The sequence below is a fragment of the Hemicordylus capensis genome, chromosome 7, assembly GCF_027244095.1.
Source record: "Hemicordylus capensis ecotype Gifberg chromosome 7, rHemCap1.1.pri, whole genome shotgun sequence".
NCBI lineage: Eukaryota > Metazoa > Chordata > Lepidosauria > Squamata > Cordylidae > Hemicordylus > Hemicordylus capensis.
The window spans coordinates 32,546,442-32,565,418 of NC_069663.1; the positions used below are offsets into that span (position 1 = coordinate 32,546,442).

The following is an 18,977-nucleotide window of genomic DNA, read 5'->3' on the forward strand; positions in this document are numbered from 1 at the left end:
GTAACCCAAAATTTGGCTTAAAATAAACCAAATCTGGCAACAGATCCGCCCCGCGCGTCTTCAGTCCCTTTCGCGCGCCTCTTCCTCACACCAGAACTTTAGTTTCCCCCGCTTTTATATACGCATGAGTGCAGGGGGGGGGAAATAAACCTATACATTCCCCCTGCCCCAGGGGAAGAGAGGCCACTCGAGCTGGGGAGGGTCTCTACTCCCTTTCAGCAACACTAGCTAGGCAAGTTTTTCCCCCAGCCCGTTTTTAGGGGTGCTGAGTGGGCCTCCCTCATATGGAGCCAGAGGAACACCCTGCCACTGCAGTTTACGGGAATGGGATAAATCGGCAGACCCTCTCCCCGTGCTCGTGAGAGTGTGTGTTGGGGTGCTCGTCGGCGTCCTCAGCCGCCCCTTTTGCCTCACCCCCTCAGCGCGAAGGGAGCCTCGAACTTACCCACTACCGCCATCTTCGCTCCCCGGCGACTGACCAAGTTAACAACGGCGCAGGCGCGGCCCTCCGGCGCAGCTTGTCGGGCCACGCCCCCTTCGTCTCCTCGCCCCGCCCCCGGCGAGAGAGGCCGAAGCCCCGCCGCCTGTCGATCGAGTCACTCGGTGCTCCCTTCAGCAGAAGCGCGGCTGTCGCCAGGCTGGGCAGCAGAGCGCCGAGGGCGGAGAAGCTGATGCAAGCAGGACCCGGCAGCTGGTGGTGGTGAGTGTGAGGGCGGCGGGGAGGTCGGTGTCCTCCCCCTGCCCCCCGGGGTGGGTCGATCTCCGTCCCGGGGAGGGGGCGGGCCATTTAAAATCTCGTCTTAACCTTAACTTATTCCAGTTTGGAACGGAGGAGTTAGCCTGACTCAGGACATTTTCCTCCCTCCCGCCAGTGGCAGGGCGTTCCTGTGGCTCCCTGGAGGTTTTATTCAGCTCCTCCCCCTAAAAGCGGCTGTGGTGGGTGGGGGCGGCGATTGGGCCCAGGTCTCCAGTAGGGTGGAAGGGAGCCCCTCCCTCCCCAGTTCGACTGCCCCTCCTTGAAATACGAGAGGCGTATATGTCTAGCCCATCTCTCCCGCCCCGGCGTGGGAGCTCAAGGCAGCTGGGCGTCCTGGCAGCTGTTCCTCCCCAGCCAGGCATCGACTGGCCCTGCTGGGGGCTACGTCAGGCCCTGGGACACTGGACGAGAGAGCTCACTTTGGGGTGTTAGACCCCAGAATGGATCTGGCCAAGCTCCATTTATTTATATACTGTAACTGTGCCTCTATGCTATCCTTCCTAGGAACTCGGGGCACCAGATAGTATTACCTTCCCCTTATCCTTACAACAACCCTGTAAGGTAGGGTTGTCCAACAGCTGGCATAGAGCAGCTGACCGAAGGGTGGCCAACCTGAGGCTCTCCCACAGCGTTCTCTCAAAAAGTTTTCATCTGTGTGTGGAATGAGTGGGACCCTCCTAATAAGAGCCCCTGGTGGCGCAGTGGTAAAACTGCCGCCCTGTAACCAGAAGGTTACAAGTTCGATCCTGACCAGGGGCTCAAGGTTGACTCAGCCTTCCATCCTTCCGAGGTCGGTAAAATGAGTACCCAGAATGTTGGGGGCAATATGCTAAAATCATTGTAAACCGCTTAGAGAGCTCTGGTTATAGAGCGGTATATAAATGTAAGTGCTATTGCTATTGCTATTTAAACTGAGCAGACCTCAAGAAATGTGTGAGCGTGCTCACACGTGCATACCTTAGAGGGAACACTGCTTTCCCCCTGTTGTTGGGCTACAACTGCCATCATCCCATGGTCATGGATTGAACCAGCGGCCTTTTGTTGTAGCTTAATCCCTCTGGAGGAGGCCTGTTCAACTTAGGCCTCCCCACCCCCTGCAGGTTTTTTTGGACTAAAGATAAAGTGTGCCGTTAAGTCGATTTTGACTCCTGGCGCCCACAGAGCCCTGTGCTTTTCTTTGGTAGAATACAGGAGGAGTTTCCCATTGCCTCCTCCCGTGCAGTATGAGATGATGCCTTTCAGCATCTTCCTAGATTGCTGCTGCCCTATATAGTACCAGCGGGGATTTGAACCGGCAACCTTCTTGTTAGTGAAGCATTTCCCTGCTGCACCACTTAAGGTGACTACAACTCCCATAATCCCCAGCCACAGTGGCCAGTAGCCGGGGATTATAGGAGTTGTAGGCCAGCATCTGCAGGAGGTCTAAAGTGGAGCAGCTCTGTTGTGGAGTAATCTTAAGGGGTCTGTATTAAGAGAGTTCCATTTCCTGAGTGAACTCTAAACTGCACCTAGCAGGGATTTGCTCTTCAGTCTTAAGTCTGACTGAATTGCAATGATGGTCTTGATATTATTATTTTTTAATAGGGCAGGAGGACTAGGTGGGTATTCTTAATCATAGAGATAGTTTATTATCTCAAACACTCATCAACAGGCTATGCATTTAAAGCTTCTGATTTGAAATCAGAACAGTTCTGTCCACACAGTCTCAATGCCTTGGTCTCTCCAGAATCCACTGGTTGCAGATCAGCCCCAAAGTGTCTCTTCCCTGTTGCTCAGCTTTCTGTTTTTTATGCCTCCACCCATTCCTCGTTGCCTTTCTAATAAAAATACAGATACTCTTGAAGACTGAGCATCTTTCTCTCTGTGTTTCCATAATATTCTGGCGATGGCTTCAAACACACATTGTTTGACTTCTTGCAAGTTTCCATCATCCTTTGCTGCTGAACCTACAATCTGGATAAACACTGTGGCACAAGTTAACTTGTTTGTCTCTCAAAGGAGACAGTTAATGTTCCTTGGCTCATAGGCAAAGCTCCGTAGTCATAACACTACAGTGTCAGGAGGGAGACACAGAAAACAATAGTTTTAATCGGTAATCAAATATTTCATGGCCCTTCTGCAAACAAAGCGAAGCACTCTGCCATTGAGTTTCTGCCTCATCCTCATTAAGAATGTTAACAGAATCCTGCTGGATCAGGCCAATGTCCATGTAATCCAGCATCCTGTTTGGGAAGCCCTCAAGCAGGAGATGAAGGCATGCCGTGGTTCCCTGCAGCTGGGATTTGGAGATACACTGCTTCTGAATCTGAAGATAGCAGATAGTAGCCATCAACAGGTTATAGCGTAACAGGTTTTGACGGGGATAAGCAGCCCCCACGCCCTTCACAACAGTTAACTGGGAATTCCTAGAATTGGAGAATTTTAGAGTTGGAATTTTTTAAAAAATTTGATCAGCCATCTAGTTGCTCTAAAGGCTAGCTGCTCTCTGATGCCATCTGCTTTTCTTTGGATAATGTAGGGTAAACAGGGAGCACTTTGAGAAGAACTGTAATTTTTGGTGGTTGTTACAAATGAGCATTCGCTTTCCTGAATAATACTCCACTTTCTTTAGATGCTAACAGTTAAGTTTCTCACCAGTTAAGATAGCAATTAAGTTAGTTCCATCTGATGAATGAAATGGGTTGTGCCCACCATTCCCTCTAACAGGGAATTACATATGATGTTGACTACAACCCCCAGCATCCCCAGCTGCGATGGCCTTTGGCTGGGAATTATGGGAGTTGTAGTCAACAACATCTAGAATTCCCTGTTGGAGGGAACACTGGTTGTGCCCACAAAAGCTAATGTTTGGTTGTGACAAAAAACATCTACCGTTTGTCTCAAAGTGCTACCTGCAGGGGTTCCCAGCCTGGGTTCCTCCAGATGTTGCAACTACTCCCAGCATCCTCAGCCACAATTTATTCCCAGGTTGGGAATCACTGGTCTACTGAATCAACAAAAGATTAACCTGGACATTCATGGACACTTATTACTTGAATAATTGGTACTTGTTCTGTTTCAGTTCCTGAGTGCTTTTGGTGAATCAGCAGCTGCTGCCTCCACAATGGGGCACGAGCTGACGATGCAGGAGAAGTATCACCTGATCACCCGGAACTTGCAGGTATTTTACGAGAACAATTGAGTAGAAGCTCGTTCCCAGTTCATTACTGACCACCAAGATGCAAAATCAGCTTGGTTAAGAATCTGAAGCTCATATTCTTCTGCTCTCCCAACTCATCCCAAGATGAGTTACAAAGTTAAAATACAATAAAATTCTATAAAATCTCATTAACATATTAACATCAGTTAAAAACGATAAAATCACCACAAAGCAGCAGCCATAACAAGACAAAGATAGAGCAGCAGGAAAGCAGAGAGATTGGCAACTCCTACGGGGTAAAAGCCTGAAAGGATAAAAAACAGCCACAGGTTCCAGAGAAGGAGATAGCCATGAAGACAGATCAGGGGGAAGAGAACCTTTCCAAGGGCCCTTTTGGTGGGCTTGTGACTGAGCATTTGAACCTGGGTGTCCTGTGCCCAAACTCAACCTCTGTGCTGCACTGATCCAAATGGCCAGTGAAATCACGGTTTGGGTTGTCTCCGAGTTCATGCATATAAAAAGAATTTTCCAAGATTTTATCTTGGAAGTGTCTAAACAATGGAAGGATTACTCAGCTCTTGCTCCTTGCCTTGGCAAATTGCAGGATGTTGAATTCAGATTAGAAACCAAATGGCTCCGTTTGCTATGGCTGTGGAGCTGAGTCACTGCTTGACCTTGGTTTGTTGCTTTCCCCTGTTGTGCCCTTGGGTTTGCCACTTGCGATAGCATTGCACAAAGTTTAATTGTATTCACACGCAGCTGGTGTTTCCGGGGGGGGGGGGGCGGCGTTGCCAGCTCAGTCTGAGCATTTGGAGAAGGAGGCAGGGAAGGGATGCACAGCAGGGAAGAGAAAAGCCATATGGCAGCTTTACCTGGACTTTCTTTAGTTGTTGTTGTTGTTACTACCATCTGTGTACGAGGGACTTTACAAAGAAAGAGGAGAGTAGGTCCCTGCCCCAAAGGGCTTGCAGTCTAGTAAATGGCACAAGGGAGACTACAGAGGAAGAGCTGAAAAATGCAGTTGGGATAAACAGGGGAGGAAGGATATGTGATTATTTCAGTCACACATATTTGAGCTGTAGGGGATGGGTCTACGTGGTTGTGCCGAAGCCTTCACGGCAAAGAGGTATTTTAAGAAGGGATTTCAAGAAAGTCAGAGGTGGCATCCCAAGGTCTCCTAGGAGACAGTTCCAAGCATAAGAGAGCTTGAAGGAGAAAGGGTGGGGTTGCTTGAGGGAAGCAATCTCTTGAGTCATGGAGGGCTCTCTCACAGGCTGTGTATTAAAAGGGGAGGGAGACGGAGAGAGAGAAGGATGTCTGACATCACCCAATCAAGTCTGTAAGCATTCCATTGACAGAAACAGAGAGCTCCCTCCTCTTGATATGTGTATAGAGATACTGGAATCATCAATGTGGGAATCAGTCTTGATTGAAAAGAAACAGCCCAGAATAATTTGCCTAGGGATGGAACTGGCAGCTTCTTCCAAGGACAAGAGAGGCTTTGCACTTGAAGTGATTAAACAATCCAGATGCACCCCATGCAGGAAAAAGGATGCAGAATCAGCTGCCCTGCTGATTGGATTGGAAGAGGCGAGCCAGAGCAGTCCGTCCTGCAGAGAGGCAGTGGATGGGGCTGTGGGCTGACAGGCGACTTTAATGATTGATGGCACACAGGCTGGGGATTACTGAACGACACCAGAACAGCCCTGCAGGATCAGGCCAAAGGCATCCTGCTTCATGCAGCGGCCAGCCAGGTGCAGCCGGAAGCCTGCATGCGGGGGAAGGAGGGCAAGGCTGCCTCCTCCCACCCCCTGTTGTTGTTGTTGTTGTTGTTGTTAACACTTTATATTCCACTCTTCCTCCAAGGAGCCCAGAGCGGTGTACTGCATACTTAAGTTTCTCCTCACAACAACCCTGTGAAGTAGGTCAGGCTGAGAGAGAAGTGACTGGCCCAGAGCCACCCAACAAGTCTCATGGCTGAATGGGGATTTGAACTTGGGTCTCCCCGGTCCTAGTCCAGAACTCTAACCACTACACCACCCTAGCAGCTGGTGTTCAGAGGCCTGAACCCTCTGATCCTAATGGAGACAGACAGCTGTCCAGGCTAGTCGCCGTTGATAGCCCTGTCCTCCATGAATGTATCTAAATCCCTTTTAAACCCGTTTAGATTGGTAGCCATCACCACATCCAGCTGCAGTGAATCCCACAGTATGAAGAAGTACTGCCTCTTGTCTGTCCTGGATCTCCCAGCATTGAGCTTCAATGGATGACCTTGGGTTCTAACATTCTGAGAGGGAGAAAAACTTCTCTCTGTCCGCCTGACCCACACCGTGTATAATTGTATACACCTCTAATCACGTCCCCCCCTTACCTGCCTTTTTTCTAAGCTAAAAAGTCCTTTCCTCATCTTTGTTCTTCATTTTTAATTTAATTTTATTAGAAGATTGAACATACTGCCCAATCCACAGACTCAGGGCGGTGTATTTACAATAAATTATGCTCTCTCGCCCCAGCCCAGAGACCGATTTCCTGATTACCAAAATGCCCATGTCAAGCTGGGCTGTGGGGATGTGTCTGGGGCTTGCACACAAGCCTCCCTCGGCCGCTTGTTGCACACACGGGCAAAACAGCTGTGCTCTGGGAGTGATCTGGAAGAGAGTCACCACGTTGCCGGTTGGAGTCCTTACTCCTCCCACAGAAACGCTGAATCGGTCTGTTTCTCGCTGGCAGGAGGTTCTTGGTGATGAGAAGCTGAAGGCCATCTTGGAAGAGCGGGAGCTGAAGATCTACTGGGGGACAGCCACCACGGGCAAGCCTCACATCGCCTACTTTGTGCCCATGTCCAAAATCGCGGACTTCCTCAAGGCCGGGTGTGAGGTACAGACGGCTTCTGCCTTGGCTGCTGTCCAGTTGCAAAATGGGTGTCCTAGTGCAGGGATTCTCAACGTTGGGTCCCCAGATGGTATTGGACTTCAACTCCCATAATCCCCAACCAAAGGCCACTGGGGCTGGGAACTATGGGAGTTGAAGTCCAATAACATCTAGAGACCCCACATTGAGAACGTGTGTGTATGTGCATGCATCCACACCCAGGATCCCTGTCAGCGGAACTTGGGCCATGGGTTACATAGGTAGCAGCCCTCCACAGAGGCAGACCAACGGTGCATCCAGCGCAGTCTTGTCTGCACGGATGGGCAGTGGCTCTGCATTTCCCAGCCCTCCCTGAAGATGCTGCTGGCAGGGATGGGGCCTGAGACCTTCTGGGTGCAAAGCAGGGGCTCCTCCACGGAGCTGTGGTCTATCTCCACGTCTCCGGGTGTGGGAACAGGGGTTGCCCACATGCCATCCACTTCTGTCAAGAAGGGTTGCCAGAGGACATGCTGCAGTGAAGAGTATGGTGGTGAAGGTGTCCTTTGTGCTGATATAGGGGGCATCAGCGGCTGGGGCAGGGGACAAGCTTGCTCCCCTGCCCAAGACAATTTTGGGATACCGACCAATCATTGGGAACGAAACATGGGGGTAGGTAATTAGGTGAAAGGTTACCCAAGATGGGGTACAAAAATAAGGGGAAGGTGGTCTACGGAGCTTTGGGGTCTCTCTGTCTTGTCCATACGCTTTGCTGCCTGGCCTTCCAATACTGGAGTCTGTGTGTTTGACTCAGTGACTTGTTGGTGCCAGGGATCCAGTCGGTCCTGTGTGGTTAGGAATATAGGAAGCTGCCTTCTACCAGGCCAGACCATTGGTCCATCTAGCATTGTCTTCACAGACTGGCAGCGGCTTCTCCAGGGTTGCAGGCAGGAGTCTCTCTCAGCCCTATCTGCTGCGAGGCAGATAGGAACTTGAGATACCTCCAGGGAGGGAACTTGGGACCTTCTGCTTGCAAGTATGCAGGTGCTCTTCCACTGAGCTGTGGCCCCATTCCTTAGGGGGGATATCTTAGAGTGCTCGCACATGTAGGAACATGGGAAGCTGCCATATACTGAGTCAGACCCTTGGTCCATCTAGCTCAGTATTGCCTACACAGACTGGCAGCAGCTTTTCTAAGGTTGCTGGCAGGCAGACGTCTCTCTCAGCCCTATCTTGGAGATGCTGCCAGGGTGGGAACTTGGAACCTAGATGCTCTTCCCAGAGCACCTCCATCCCCTGAGGGGAAGATCTTCCACTGCTCACACATCAAGTCTCCCATTCAAATGCAAACCAGGGCAGACCCTGCTTAGCTAAGGGGACAATTCATGCTTGCTACCGCAAGACCAGCTCTCCTCCTAAGAAGGTGACGGCTGTGTTGTTAACTGCTCCTGTCAGGTCTGGTGAGAATAAAGTTCTTGTATTTGATAACTTGTGGACTGTCTTGCTTCTTTGGGTGAGTGTGCAACAAATGAACACCCTAGACTTCTGGTTCCCTTTGATTCCCAGTAATCAGTCCCTTGAACATCTCTGACAAGAAGCAGAGCTGGGCAAAGACCCCCTGCCTGAAACCCTGGAGACCCTGTGCTGATCGGAATAGACAGTTCTGAAAGGACCACTGTCTGACTCTGTGTCAGGCCGTTTCCTATGCCTGACCTTGTGGCTTTTAATTTCTCTCAATCGCTGTGCTAACTGGACAAACACAGTTCAAACAAAGATTTGTTTATCTCCTGAAAGATACAAGCAAATAGAAGCAAAGATTTGTATATCTCCAGAAAGAGAAGACACAAATAACCCTGGGAGCTAGTCCAAAGGTGTTTAGCCTGTGATCTTCAGCAGGCACTGGAAGTATTGAGTAACTGGAGATTAACCTCAGATAAATGTGGTTCATATTGGGGTATTTCCTCCCTCTCTGCTTCTTGACACATTCGTTGCACATAGGTAATGAATCCTTACCTATGGGGGCTTGCTAATATCGAGGTCAAAGGTGGCCAGCCTGAGGCTCTCCAGTGTTGTCGGACTACAACTCCCATCATCCCCTGCCGCAATAAATCGCAACTGGGAATGATGGGAGTTGTAATTTGATAACAGCCAGGGAACCTCTGGTTGCCCACCCCCCCGGTCTAGGTGTACAGATGTTGTGGCTGGGTCCCCGTTGCCTTCTCAAAGGGTATCCAGAGGGGGTGCGTCTGAGCTGGCTGAAGAGGCACCCCGGCCTGCTTGTGCTCTTCCCTTCCCAGGTGACCATCCTGTTTGCTGACCTCCATGCATACCTGGACAACATGAAGGCGCCGTGGGAGCTGCTGGAGCTGCGGACCCAGTATTACGAGAACGTGATCAAGGCCATGCTGGAGAGCATCGGGGTGCCACTGGAGAAGCTCCGGTTCATCCGCGGGACGGACTATCAGCTGGGCAAGTGAGTCCGTTTAGGCGGGTCTTGTGGGCAGCACTCACATGTTGGTGGGTGTCCAGCCTCAGCTGGGCAAAAGAGCCATCTTGAACACGGCTCCGGCCGTTTGGGGCAGCTTTTGCAGGGACTGCTGTTGTGGAGCACCCTGGCCTTCGCCTCTCCCCGCCGGGTCAGAACAAGGCCAAGCATGGAGCTCATGGGCTTCTGGCTTGTCTTGAGTTGGGGTGGGGGACGGTGCTCGTGGAGGGGCCTCTCAGAGGCCTGGGCAGTGTCCTCAAGACAGAGGGGAGAGATCTGGAGTGAATCCATCCGGGAAGGAGATTGCGTTGCAGGCCGCGCCTGTGCTTTAGGAGAGAGGAATCGGTTTTCATCCCGAAGCTTGCCTTTTGTATTTTCTTGCACTTGTGCTTGCTCCTGTCTTTGAAACTGGATACCTGGACTTAAGTGTGTGCCTTGACCCTCAGTCAATGTTTGATGATTGCTTGTGTTATTCTCTTTGATTCTTGCAATAAAAGAGATATTAGGGGAGCAAAGAATCATCATCATCATCATCATCATCATCATCATCATCATCATTTATGATTAGAGGTTAGCCCAGGACCACAGGCGTCCACTTTGTTGGGTGAGAGTCCCGACTGGGATAAAGCATACATTCTTGGCCAGCACACTCCTCTCCCGCTCAGGGGTGTCCTGTACATGTCAGAGTAAATCTTTGTCTCAGAACAAGGAGGGATGCTCCCTTACGCAGAGGGCTTTGCACTTCTAAGAGCACTTCAGGAGCTCTTGATGTTTCTGCTGGAAGGAGAAGCCCTCCTAAAGCTGAATCTAATGCCATGAGGCTTTGTTTAGCAGCGAGATGTTTTGCTCTTCTGCATTTTTGGTGCCCCTCCACTCTGCCACACCAACACCCTGTCTGCTCTTTCCTCAGGGAATATACCTTGGATGTCTACCGGCTGTCCTCGGTTGTGACCCAGCATGACGCCAAGAAAGCCGGCGCGGAAGTGGTGAAGCAGGTGGAGCATCCCTTGCTGAGTGGCCTCCTCTACCCAGGACTGCAGGTAGTTGGCCAAGGGGTGTGGAAAGAGAGACTTCTGCTGTGCCCCGGAATATTGGTTCTAGAATGTATATGGGGACACAGGAAACTGCCTTATACTGAGCCAGACCCTTGGTCCATCTAGCTCAGTATTGTCTACACAGACTGGCAGCGGCTTCTCCAGGGTTGCAGGCAGGAATTTCTCTCAGCCCTGTTTTGGAGATGCTGCCAGGGAGGGAACTTGGAACCTAGATGCTCTTCCCAGAGCGTCCCCATGCCCTCAAGGGAATATCTTCAAGTGCTCGCACGTGTAGTCTCCCATTCAAATGCAAACCAGGGTGGTCCCTGCTTAGCAAAGAGAACGTTTTCCTGCTTGCTACCTCAAGACCAGCTCTCCCCCTATGGGACTGTACACATGCTTGGCTGACTTATGCAATACACCCCACTCCTTACAAACCAAAAAGAGGTGGGTGGGAGAGAGCACGGACTGGGCCTTCAGTAAGTGTGTTTGGTTGACTGGGGTGGCCAACCTGAGGCTCTCCAGCTGCTGTTGGACTACAACTCCCATCACCCCACTGCAGTCTCTTGTGGCAAGGGATGATGGGAGTTGTAGTCCACCAGCAGCTGCCCCGCTTCAGATTGGCCAGTGCTGCCCTGTGTGCTTGGCTGGGCACACGCGTGGCAGGCAGTTCCCTTTCCTCTGCCCCACTGAGAGGATGAGTGTGTGACTTGCCCCTTAGTCTCCAAGCTTTGGAGAGCAAGCAGCAGTGCTTATCACATGTGATGTAGGTAGATATCTATCTCAATCCAGTGACATACAAAGATGAATGAATGAATGAATAAAATAAAAATGGCCTTATAATTGCCGTCCTGCTGGGCTCCCCATTTTCTGGTCCTTACGGAGCCTCAGCCTGAATCTCCTAACTCTGATACAGCCCGCTCCTTTGCCGCCACACATCCTGGGTAGGTGGACAGGTGAGCTTCATGATGGTGGAGAGACCCCTCGGGAGGCTTTGTTTTGTATCTCCTCCTCCTCCAGGCCTCTGGAACCTTTCACTCCTGATCTCTCCTTCTCTTGTTTTTCTCTTTCTTGCTCTTATGGTATCTTCCAAATTAGACCGGTTCATCGCTTCTCTGAACTTCTTGGTCTGCTCAGTTATGGCCCTGCCTTTGTGGTTTTTTGTTTATGCTGTTTCTGCATCTCGTCTCCATCCCACTCACTATTTCTGCTCTGCTTCTGTGTGCTGCAAAGACTGACTACTTGCACGGTGCCTGAGAGAATCCTAGATGCTTGTTTCTGCTGGTCTTGAGCCTTTAGTGTAAAGGCCACTTAAAACAAAAAGTCTACACTAGGAAATTTGATTGTGGTTGAACTAGAGTGCGTTTGATGCAATGGGTATGCAATAAGTTTAAATGTCGGGAATTTTTGCTTTCTGCACAATTGCCCTCTGAAACTTGCTGCCACAAGATGTGGCAGGGCTCAATGGTTATAGCTCTTGATCTATAGCTTCAGTTCCAGTGCTGAAATCAGCTGGTGTTTATGAAGGCCTTATGTATGTACATCCCTGCAGGCACTGGATGAAGAGTACCTGAAAGTTGATGCACAGTTTGGAGGAGTGGACCAGAGGAAAATCTTCACCTTTGCAGAAAAGGTTAGAGCCGAGGCTTCACTTGGCCAACCATGTAGCTGGTTTTAAGGGCCCCCGGGATGGTTCTTTGTTTTCCCTTGGTCTTCTTGCCTACCCCAGGGCTGGCCCAAAATATTTCAACAGAAAACCCAAAGACAGCCCCTCTCTTGCTAATCCAGCTGGTGCACAGGCCTTGTTGATGTGAATGACAGCTGTGGGAAGGCACAGGAGAGTTCTGGAGAGGGCCTTGGATGTCAGGGAGGAGGGCAGTGTTCCCTCTAAGGCATGCCCACACTCACACATGTTTTGATGTCCACTCAGTTCATTTTAGATCCTGCTCAGGTTGAATCAGGAAGGCCTCACTCTGAATGCAGGTGTGCACACACTGCCTTGATACTCCTACCCAGAACAAAACTCATAGGGACATAGGAAGCTGCCATATTCTGAGTCAGACCCTTGGTCTATCTAGCTCAGTATTGTCTTCACAGACTGGCAGCGGCTTCTCCAAGGTTGCAGGCAGGAATCTCGCTCAGCCTTATCTTGGAGATGCTGCCAGGGAGGGAACTTGGAACCTTCTGCTCTTCCCAGAGTGGCGGCTCCATCCCCTTTGGGGAAGATCTTCCAGTGTTCACGCTTCTAGTCTCCCATTCATATGCAACCAGGGAGGACCCTGCTTAGCTAAGGGGACAAGTCATGCCTGCTACCACCAGACCAGCTCTCCTCTCCGACTCATTCTGCACACAGATCAAAAAAATTAGAGAGATCACTGGAGGCAGGAGGTGGTCTATTCTTCCAAGCCCCTCCGTCTTCTCCTCGCAGCCCACTCAAACCACTCGTGTTGTGTCTCCCTGCAGTACCTCCCCTCCCTGGGCTACGCCAAGCGCATACACCTGATGAACCCCATGGTGCCAGGTCTGACGGGCAGCAAGATGAGCTCTTCCGAAGAGGTGGGTTCCCACAGCCGACTCTTGCCCGGGGCAACCCAACCCTGCAGCGTGGAAATCTCAAAGGGGGGTGCGGGTGAGACTCCTTGGGCTGGCCAGGAAAGCCGTCTGTCTCCTTCAGCCTCTTGCCATGGTGACCTCTGCTGGCGCTGTCACTTCCCAGACTCCTCCCACGGTGGGGGTCGGTGGGGACGCAGCTGGGGAGCAGCCGAAGGTACGCGGGGAGGCAAACCAGCCGTCCGAGCAACCTGGGCTGACCTAGGACTGGCTCGGGGGATCCAGCAAGCGGCTTTGACAGATGCTGCACTCGGTGCCTCCAAGGGAGGGAGCCTTGCGGGGAACTTTAGTTGTTGCACTTCTGGCCCGGGCTTGTGTGCTTGTGGGGGACAAGCACACAAGGGATCTTTGTCCTGAGAGGGAGCAGTGCCCCAAGTGCTGGGCAGAGGCCCTCTTGTTGCCTCACGCAGGGATCTGCAGCCCATCCTTGGTTCCGCCCCAGCCCAACCGTTCTGCCGTGGACCCTTTCAGTCCTGCCTCTCCATCCCAGGTGCCGGAGAGGAGCCACAGCAGGAGAGAGGGCCTGTCCTCACCCACCTCTTGCCTGTGGGCTTCCCAGCGGCATCTGGTGGGCCACTGTGGGGAGACAGAGAGGCTTCCTTGGGCCTGATCCAGCAGCAAGGCTGTTCTGATGTCCTTCAATAAACGGCCTGGCGCTGGACTAGCTCTGTGGTCCAGCCATGGTGGCCCATTCCAGGAGTGTCCCCTCCCTCCTCTCTCCCAGGAGTCCAAGATTGACCTCTTGGATCGCAAGGAGGACGTGAAGAAGAAGCTGAAGAAGGCTTTCTGTGAGCCCGGGAACGTGGAGAACAACGGCGTCCTCTCCTTCATCAAGCACGTGCTCTTCCCCCTCAAATCAGGTGATGCTCCGGGCGTCCCCAGCCTGGGGCGCTGCAGCTATTGTTGGACTACCGCTCCCATCATGCCTGGTTGTAGTGGCCACGTTGTAGATGCTTGAATGCGTCTACAGTCAATGCTAATGCAGCCCTCCAAACCTGCCCTTTTCCTCCCTCTCCCCTGCACAGAATTTGTGATTCTCCGAGATGAGAAGTGGGGAGGGAACAAAACCTACACCAGCTATGGGGACTTGGAGAAGGACTTTGCGGACGAGGTGAGAGATGTGGGGCCAGGAGCGGGAACTGGGAAGAGATTCTGCCACCACCACTGGTTTGCATGGGTGAAAGGCCCCTTTCTGAGTGGCTTGTGCAGAGGGCTTGAGCCGTCCTGTGCCAGTGAGGAGCCTTGATCTTTCTCTCTGAAGGTCTGCTGGGGGGGCCCAGTGGAGTCACAGGGGAGGGCCTAGCCTTGCAGTCAGGCTTCTGCACTCCCCCAAACACCACCTCTGCCATGAATACAAAGCAAAGACATTTCCATAGAACTTGTTATCTGCTAGACGTGTGAAAAGCTACTTTTCGGCACAATTTGGATTTTACGTTTCTCTCCCACCAACCGTGTTCCACCAGGGCTGCCCTCCGAGGGAAGGCCCATGCAGGGGAAACCGAATGGGCTCACATCTCCTTCATTCCCCTGGGCCTTGCACAGTGGAGGTTCTTGCTCAGCTGTGCTGGAGGAGAAGGTGGGGCTGGGGCTGATCTCCATCTCCCTTCCTGGCGGCAGGTGGTCCACCCGGGGGACTTGAAGAACTCGGTGGAGGTGGCCTTGAATAAGCTTCTTGAGCCCATCCGAGAGAAGTTTAGCAGCCCGCAAATGAAGAAACTCGCCAGCTCTGCGTATCCCGATCCTTCCAAAGCAAGTAAGGGCACAACGGCACCAGCAGCCACCCCTGGCCTCCTAGTGCAAGACCTGGCCTCCCCAAGGCACCAATTCCCTGGTAGCCAAACCAGCCATGCCTGCTGAGGTCCGTCTGCCAGCAGCTGAGAGCGCTGGCCGGCCGGCCGGCCCGTCCATCAGCACCAGAGAGGCCTCCTCCTCCCACGTGGCCGGGCTCCTTCCAGGTTCAGCAACCCTGTCCCTGCACTGCAGCTGCATCCCAGGCTCAGAGGGCCACCTTGTCTGGGCAGTCGTCTCCTTCTGGAGCACGCCAGGCATCAGACTGGAGCTGTGTTCCGCTCTCCAGGGAAGAACTACCAGCCTTGGTGTTTTCTAAACATGGGGGGCAGCCCTTATTGTTTGTCCCAGAGTGCATCCTGAAATCCACGCCGAGCCCCGTGTAAGTCTCATTCAGTGGCCCATCCGGTGCCTCCAGGAAGCTCACAAGCAAGAGACGACGAAGGCATGCCCTTTCTCCTGCTGTTGCTCTCCTGCAGCTGGTATTTGGAGGCATCTCGCCTCTGAGCCAGGAGGCAGCCTCTAGCCATCAAGGAGAGTAACCTGTCCTCCACGAATGTGTCCAAGCCCTGCTTAAAGCCATGCAGGCTGGTGGCCATCACCACACTCTGTGTCAAAGAATTCCATAGATTGATTTGAAAGAGGGTTAGGGTTCCTAAATTTCCTGGCCATCAGTTTCATAGGATGACCCCTGGTTCTGGTGGTGTGAGAGAGGGGGCAACCTTTCTCTCCCTCTCCACCCTTTCCACACCATGCATAATTTTACAGGTCTCTGTCAGGTCTCCCTTTGGTTGTCTCCCCCCTGCCCCCCGCACTCCAAGCTAAAAAGCCCCAGGTGTTGTAGCCTTTCCTTGTGCCTAAGGCAGGCGCTCAGGTCCCAATCATCTTGCTTGCCTTTCCTTGTCGATGGCTCATCACTCGCCCTTCCTCTGAGGACGAAGACCAGCTCTGTCTTGTGGGAATAAATGTAAATTGTCCCCTTGGCTAAGCAGGGTCCACCCTAGTTTGTATTTGAATGGGAGGCTACTTATGAGCACTGTAAGATACTCCCCTCGGGATGGGTTCATATCTCAGTGGAAGAGCCCCTGCCTGCTTGCATGCAGAAGCTACCAAGTTCCCTCCCTGGCAGCATCTCCAGGATAGGGCTGAGAGAGACTCCTGCCTGCAACCTTGGAGAAGCTGCTGCCAGTCTGTGAAGACAATACTGAGCTAGATAGACCAACGGTCTGACTCAGTAGATGGCAGCTTCCTTTGTGCCTAACTCAGACTGGCTTGCCTACACTTCTTGGCAGCTGACGGCCTTCAGCAGCAGACCTGCTGCTGTGCTCGAAACCTGCCCCCTGCCTCTCCTCCTACCCAGTCCCTCGTTCTTGGAGACGCCGCTCCCCTGAGAGTGGCCCTCTCTGTTCCCTGCAGAGCCAGCGGTGAAGGGCCCTGCCAAGAACCTGGACCCTGAGGAGCTCGTCCCATCCCGGGTGGATCTGCGTGTCGGCAAAGTGCTCAGCGTGGAGAAGGTGCGAGGGCCCTGCGTCTCGGTCCTTGCGGCTGGAGCTGCGGGCCTGCCAGGGCAGCAGTCTCGGGGCCGAGGGGGGGGGGTTTCAGCCAGCCCCCAGCCTCCGGGGGCCCTGGGCCTTGATGCTGCTTCTCTTGTGCCCTCAGCATCCTGACGCAGACATGCTGTATGTGGAGAAGATTGACGTGGGGGAGCCCCAGCCTCGGACGGTGGTCAGCGGCCTGGTGGAGTCCGTGCCCAAAGAGGAGCTGCAGGGCAGGCTGGTGGTGCTGGTGTGCAACCTCAAGCCCCAGAAGATGCGCGGGGTGGAGTCCCAGGCCATGCTGCTCTGCGCATGCAGGTGTGTCTTGTGGGGGGGGAGGGCTGAGAGGACCTTGGCGGCTGCAGAGGGAGGGGACTGCCCGGCACCTCTGCCCTTCCTCATGTGTGGGGCTGGGAGGGGTGGCTGGCACTAGCCCACCAGACTGTGTAGGAAGCCAGGAGAGAGACTGGTTGCCGCTGGCTTGTCCTCTAACCGTGCCCCACCTTTCCTCCTCCTTCCCCTGCCCCTCCCACCCCCAGCAACGGGGAGCCCGGCCACATAGAGCCCCTGGACCCCCCGCCCGGCTCCTGCCCCGGAGAACGCGTCTTTGTGGAAGGCTACGAGAGAGGCCAGCCCGACGAAGAACTGAAGCCCAAGAAGAAGGTCTTTGAGAAGCTGCAGGTGAGCAGGGCGGACGCGGCTGGAGGCCGCCTTATCCCCAGTCAGGCCCTTGTTCCGTCTTGTCTGCGTTGACTGGCAACAGCTCTCCAAGGTTTGGGGCAGGAACTCAGCCTGGGGGCTGCTGCATGCAAAGCAGGCGTAAGGGCTGCTCGTGAAGCTGCCAGAGCTGGAGTCGGACGCTTTGCCCCTTTCGCTCACTGCTGTCTTCATTGACTGGCAGCGGCTCTCCAAGGTGTCAGGCAGGAGTCTTTGCCTGCCTGACCTGGAGCTGCGGCCAGCAATGGAGCCGGGGACCTTCTGCTTGGGGCATCTCTGACGGGGGCCCCAGTTGCATGGAGTGAGGGCTCTCTGGCCTGCTCCCTCCCACCTGGCCTGTTCCCTCCCTCCCTCCCTCCTTGCTAGGCGGACTTCCTGATCTCTGAAGACCGTGTGGCTCAGTGGAAGGGGAAGAGCTTCATGACCAAGCTGGGGAGAGTCACGGCCAAGACCTTGCAGGGTGGCGGCATCCGCTAACGGCCTGGGCCCCTCCTTCCATCTACCATGTGCCAGTCCCTGTCCCTCCGTCGCCCATCGATCATCCATTGCACTTCCGCGGCACTCTCCGCCCACGACAAGCGAACAGACTTGGCTTCCTGGCTTTGAGGCAGGCAGGGGGGCACTTCTTCAAGGGAGAGGTGGCTCTCTATCTCGGGGAGGAAAGAGCCCCTTGCTTCATCGGACTTGCTCTGGGCAAGGATGGACACCTCCTCCCCCCTCCACCACCCATACACACTTTCCAAGGCTTCCAGGAGGGATGTCAAGCTGCTGAAACGGATCTGCCCTTTGCAGGGGTGTGGGGGCCAGAGGCCTATCCCCTTCTCAGCCCCTCCTGCCTGCCCTGTTGTGGTCGGGCCTGGGCTTCACACACTCTTCCTTTCAGCATTTGCTGCTTTTGCCCAGGTCACCTGCGGAGGAGAACTGGGGTGTCCTCTCCGGTTAGCAATGATGATGGTTCCCCATGACAAGCGCGGCATTCTCAATAAAGTGTCATTCTGTGCTTCTTGCTCTGTGTGTGTGTGTGTGTGTAGCAGCTGCATGGAGCCTCCACTGGGTTGGCCCAGCGTCACTCAGGAAAGCCGCCAAATTCTGCCACAGCTCCTCCCTGCCCAAAGAACGCCCCCTACAGCCTGAATGAGAACACAGGCAATCCCTTCTTAGAGAACAGGCGCTGTCCTACCTGCAGCAATTGGTGCTTGTGCCCCCAAGAAAAGAGCTGCCGTTCTTGCCCCTTAAAAACATCCCCCATGAGAGAAAAGTCATGGAGTACAGGCACACTCTCTGGTCATTTTCCGTGAAAGGCCAAGAGAAGGGAGGTAGCGCGTCGTGGGTGTTGGCATCCCCTCTGCCTCCGTGTGGGGCTTGTGCCTGCCCCCAAAGCGCCGTGGGGCAGGGGAGACCCCTGCTTGTTCACAGGCTGAGGAATGTGCATTCAAGTCCCAACAGATCGCGTGGCTGCTACCTGGTGGTAAGGGGGCCTTCATGGCTCTGGGCTTGCTGGGAGCTCTTGATGTTCTGGGGCCCTTGCCCACCCCTACCCCATCACACTTCTTGGACTTATTCTCCTCCCCCCTTTTAAAAATGGTTTGTGCCAAGCACTTTTTGAGTATGCAAAGCATACTGCAGGTATCCTTTTGATGTAATTGGTACAACCACCCTGCAATGCAGTCTTGCCTCATATTGCCGTGGAGCGAGCAGTAAGCCTAAGACCACGTGGGGAGCTCATGGCAGAGGAGAGCATCAAACCAGGTTCCACAACCCTCTGCGATGCCTAAGTTCAGAGCTGTTTGACCGTGGAACAGCCTGCCTCATGCCCTGGGGGCAGAAATCCAAACAGACTGAACAGCCCTCTCAGACTTGGTTCCCCATCCTGGTGGCTCAAGTGCAGCTCCCACTGGCCGTTGTGGCTGGGGGTGAGGGGAGCTGGAGTTCAGCATCATGGGGGCAGGACCCCAGTAGGAGAGCCCTTGCTTTAGGGGGTTCGTGCATGGAGCAGGGTTTGGGCTGGGCCAGAAAACCTCCAAGCTCCCTTCCAAAGGGAGACTCCAAGGACAGAGCTCTGGCC

General features: G+C 53.5%; 2 protein-coding genes across 5 annotated transcripts in view; one reads left to right on the forward strand and one right to left on the reverse strand.

Annotated features, from left to right (window-relative positions):
* S100PBP (S100P binding protein) overlaps positions 1-875 on the reverse strand; it is a 19,511-nt gene extending 18,636 nt beyond the window's left edge. The window contains exon 1 of one of the 4 annotated variants that reach the window (XR_008310789.1): positions 446-875. Coding sequence is in view for 1 of the 4 variants with exons in the window: in XM_053267767.1 (XP_053123742.1) it covers positions 446-458 (13 nt within the window). In the remaining 3 variants the exon portion in view is untranslated. The remainder of the gene's footprint in view (positions 1-445) is intronic. The other 3 variants (XM_053267767.1, XM_053267768.1, XM_053267769.1) reach the window with 3 other exon arrangements.
* On the forward strand, positions 550-17,918 carry YARS1 (tyrosyl-tRNA synthetase 1). The gene is made up of 14 exons (XM_053267766.1): positions 550-700; positions 3,819-3,917; positions 6,627-6,773; positions 9,041-9,216; positions 10,139-10,268; positions 11,815-11,895; positions 12,726-12,818; positions 13,597-13,732; positions 13,898-13,983; positions 14,490-14,625; positions 16,077-16,174; positions 16,320-16,513; positions 16,735-16,876; positions 17,279-17,918. The coding sequence occupies exons 2-14, from the start codon at positions 3,861-3,863 to the stop codon at positions 17,387-17,389; spliced, it is 1,587 nt and encodes a 528-aa protein (XP_053123741.1). The 5' UTR covers positions 550-700; positions 3,819-3,860; the 3' UTR covers positions 17,390-17,918.
* Positions 17,919-18,977: the final 1,059 nt, after the last annotated feature.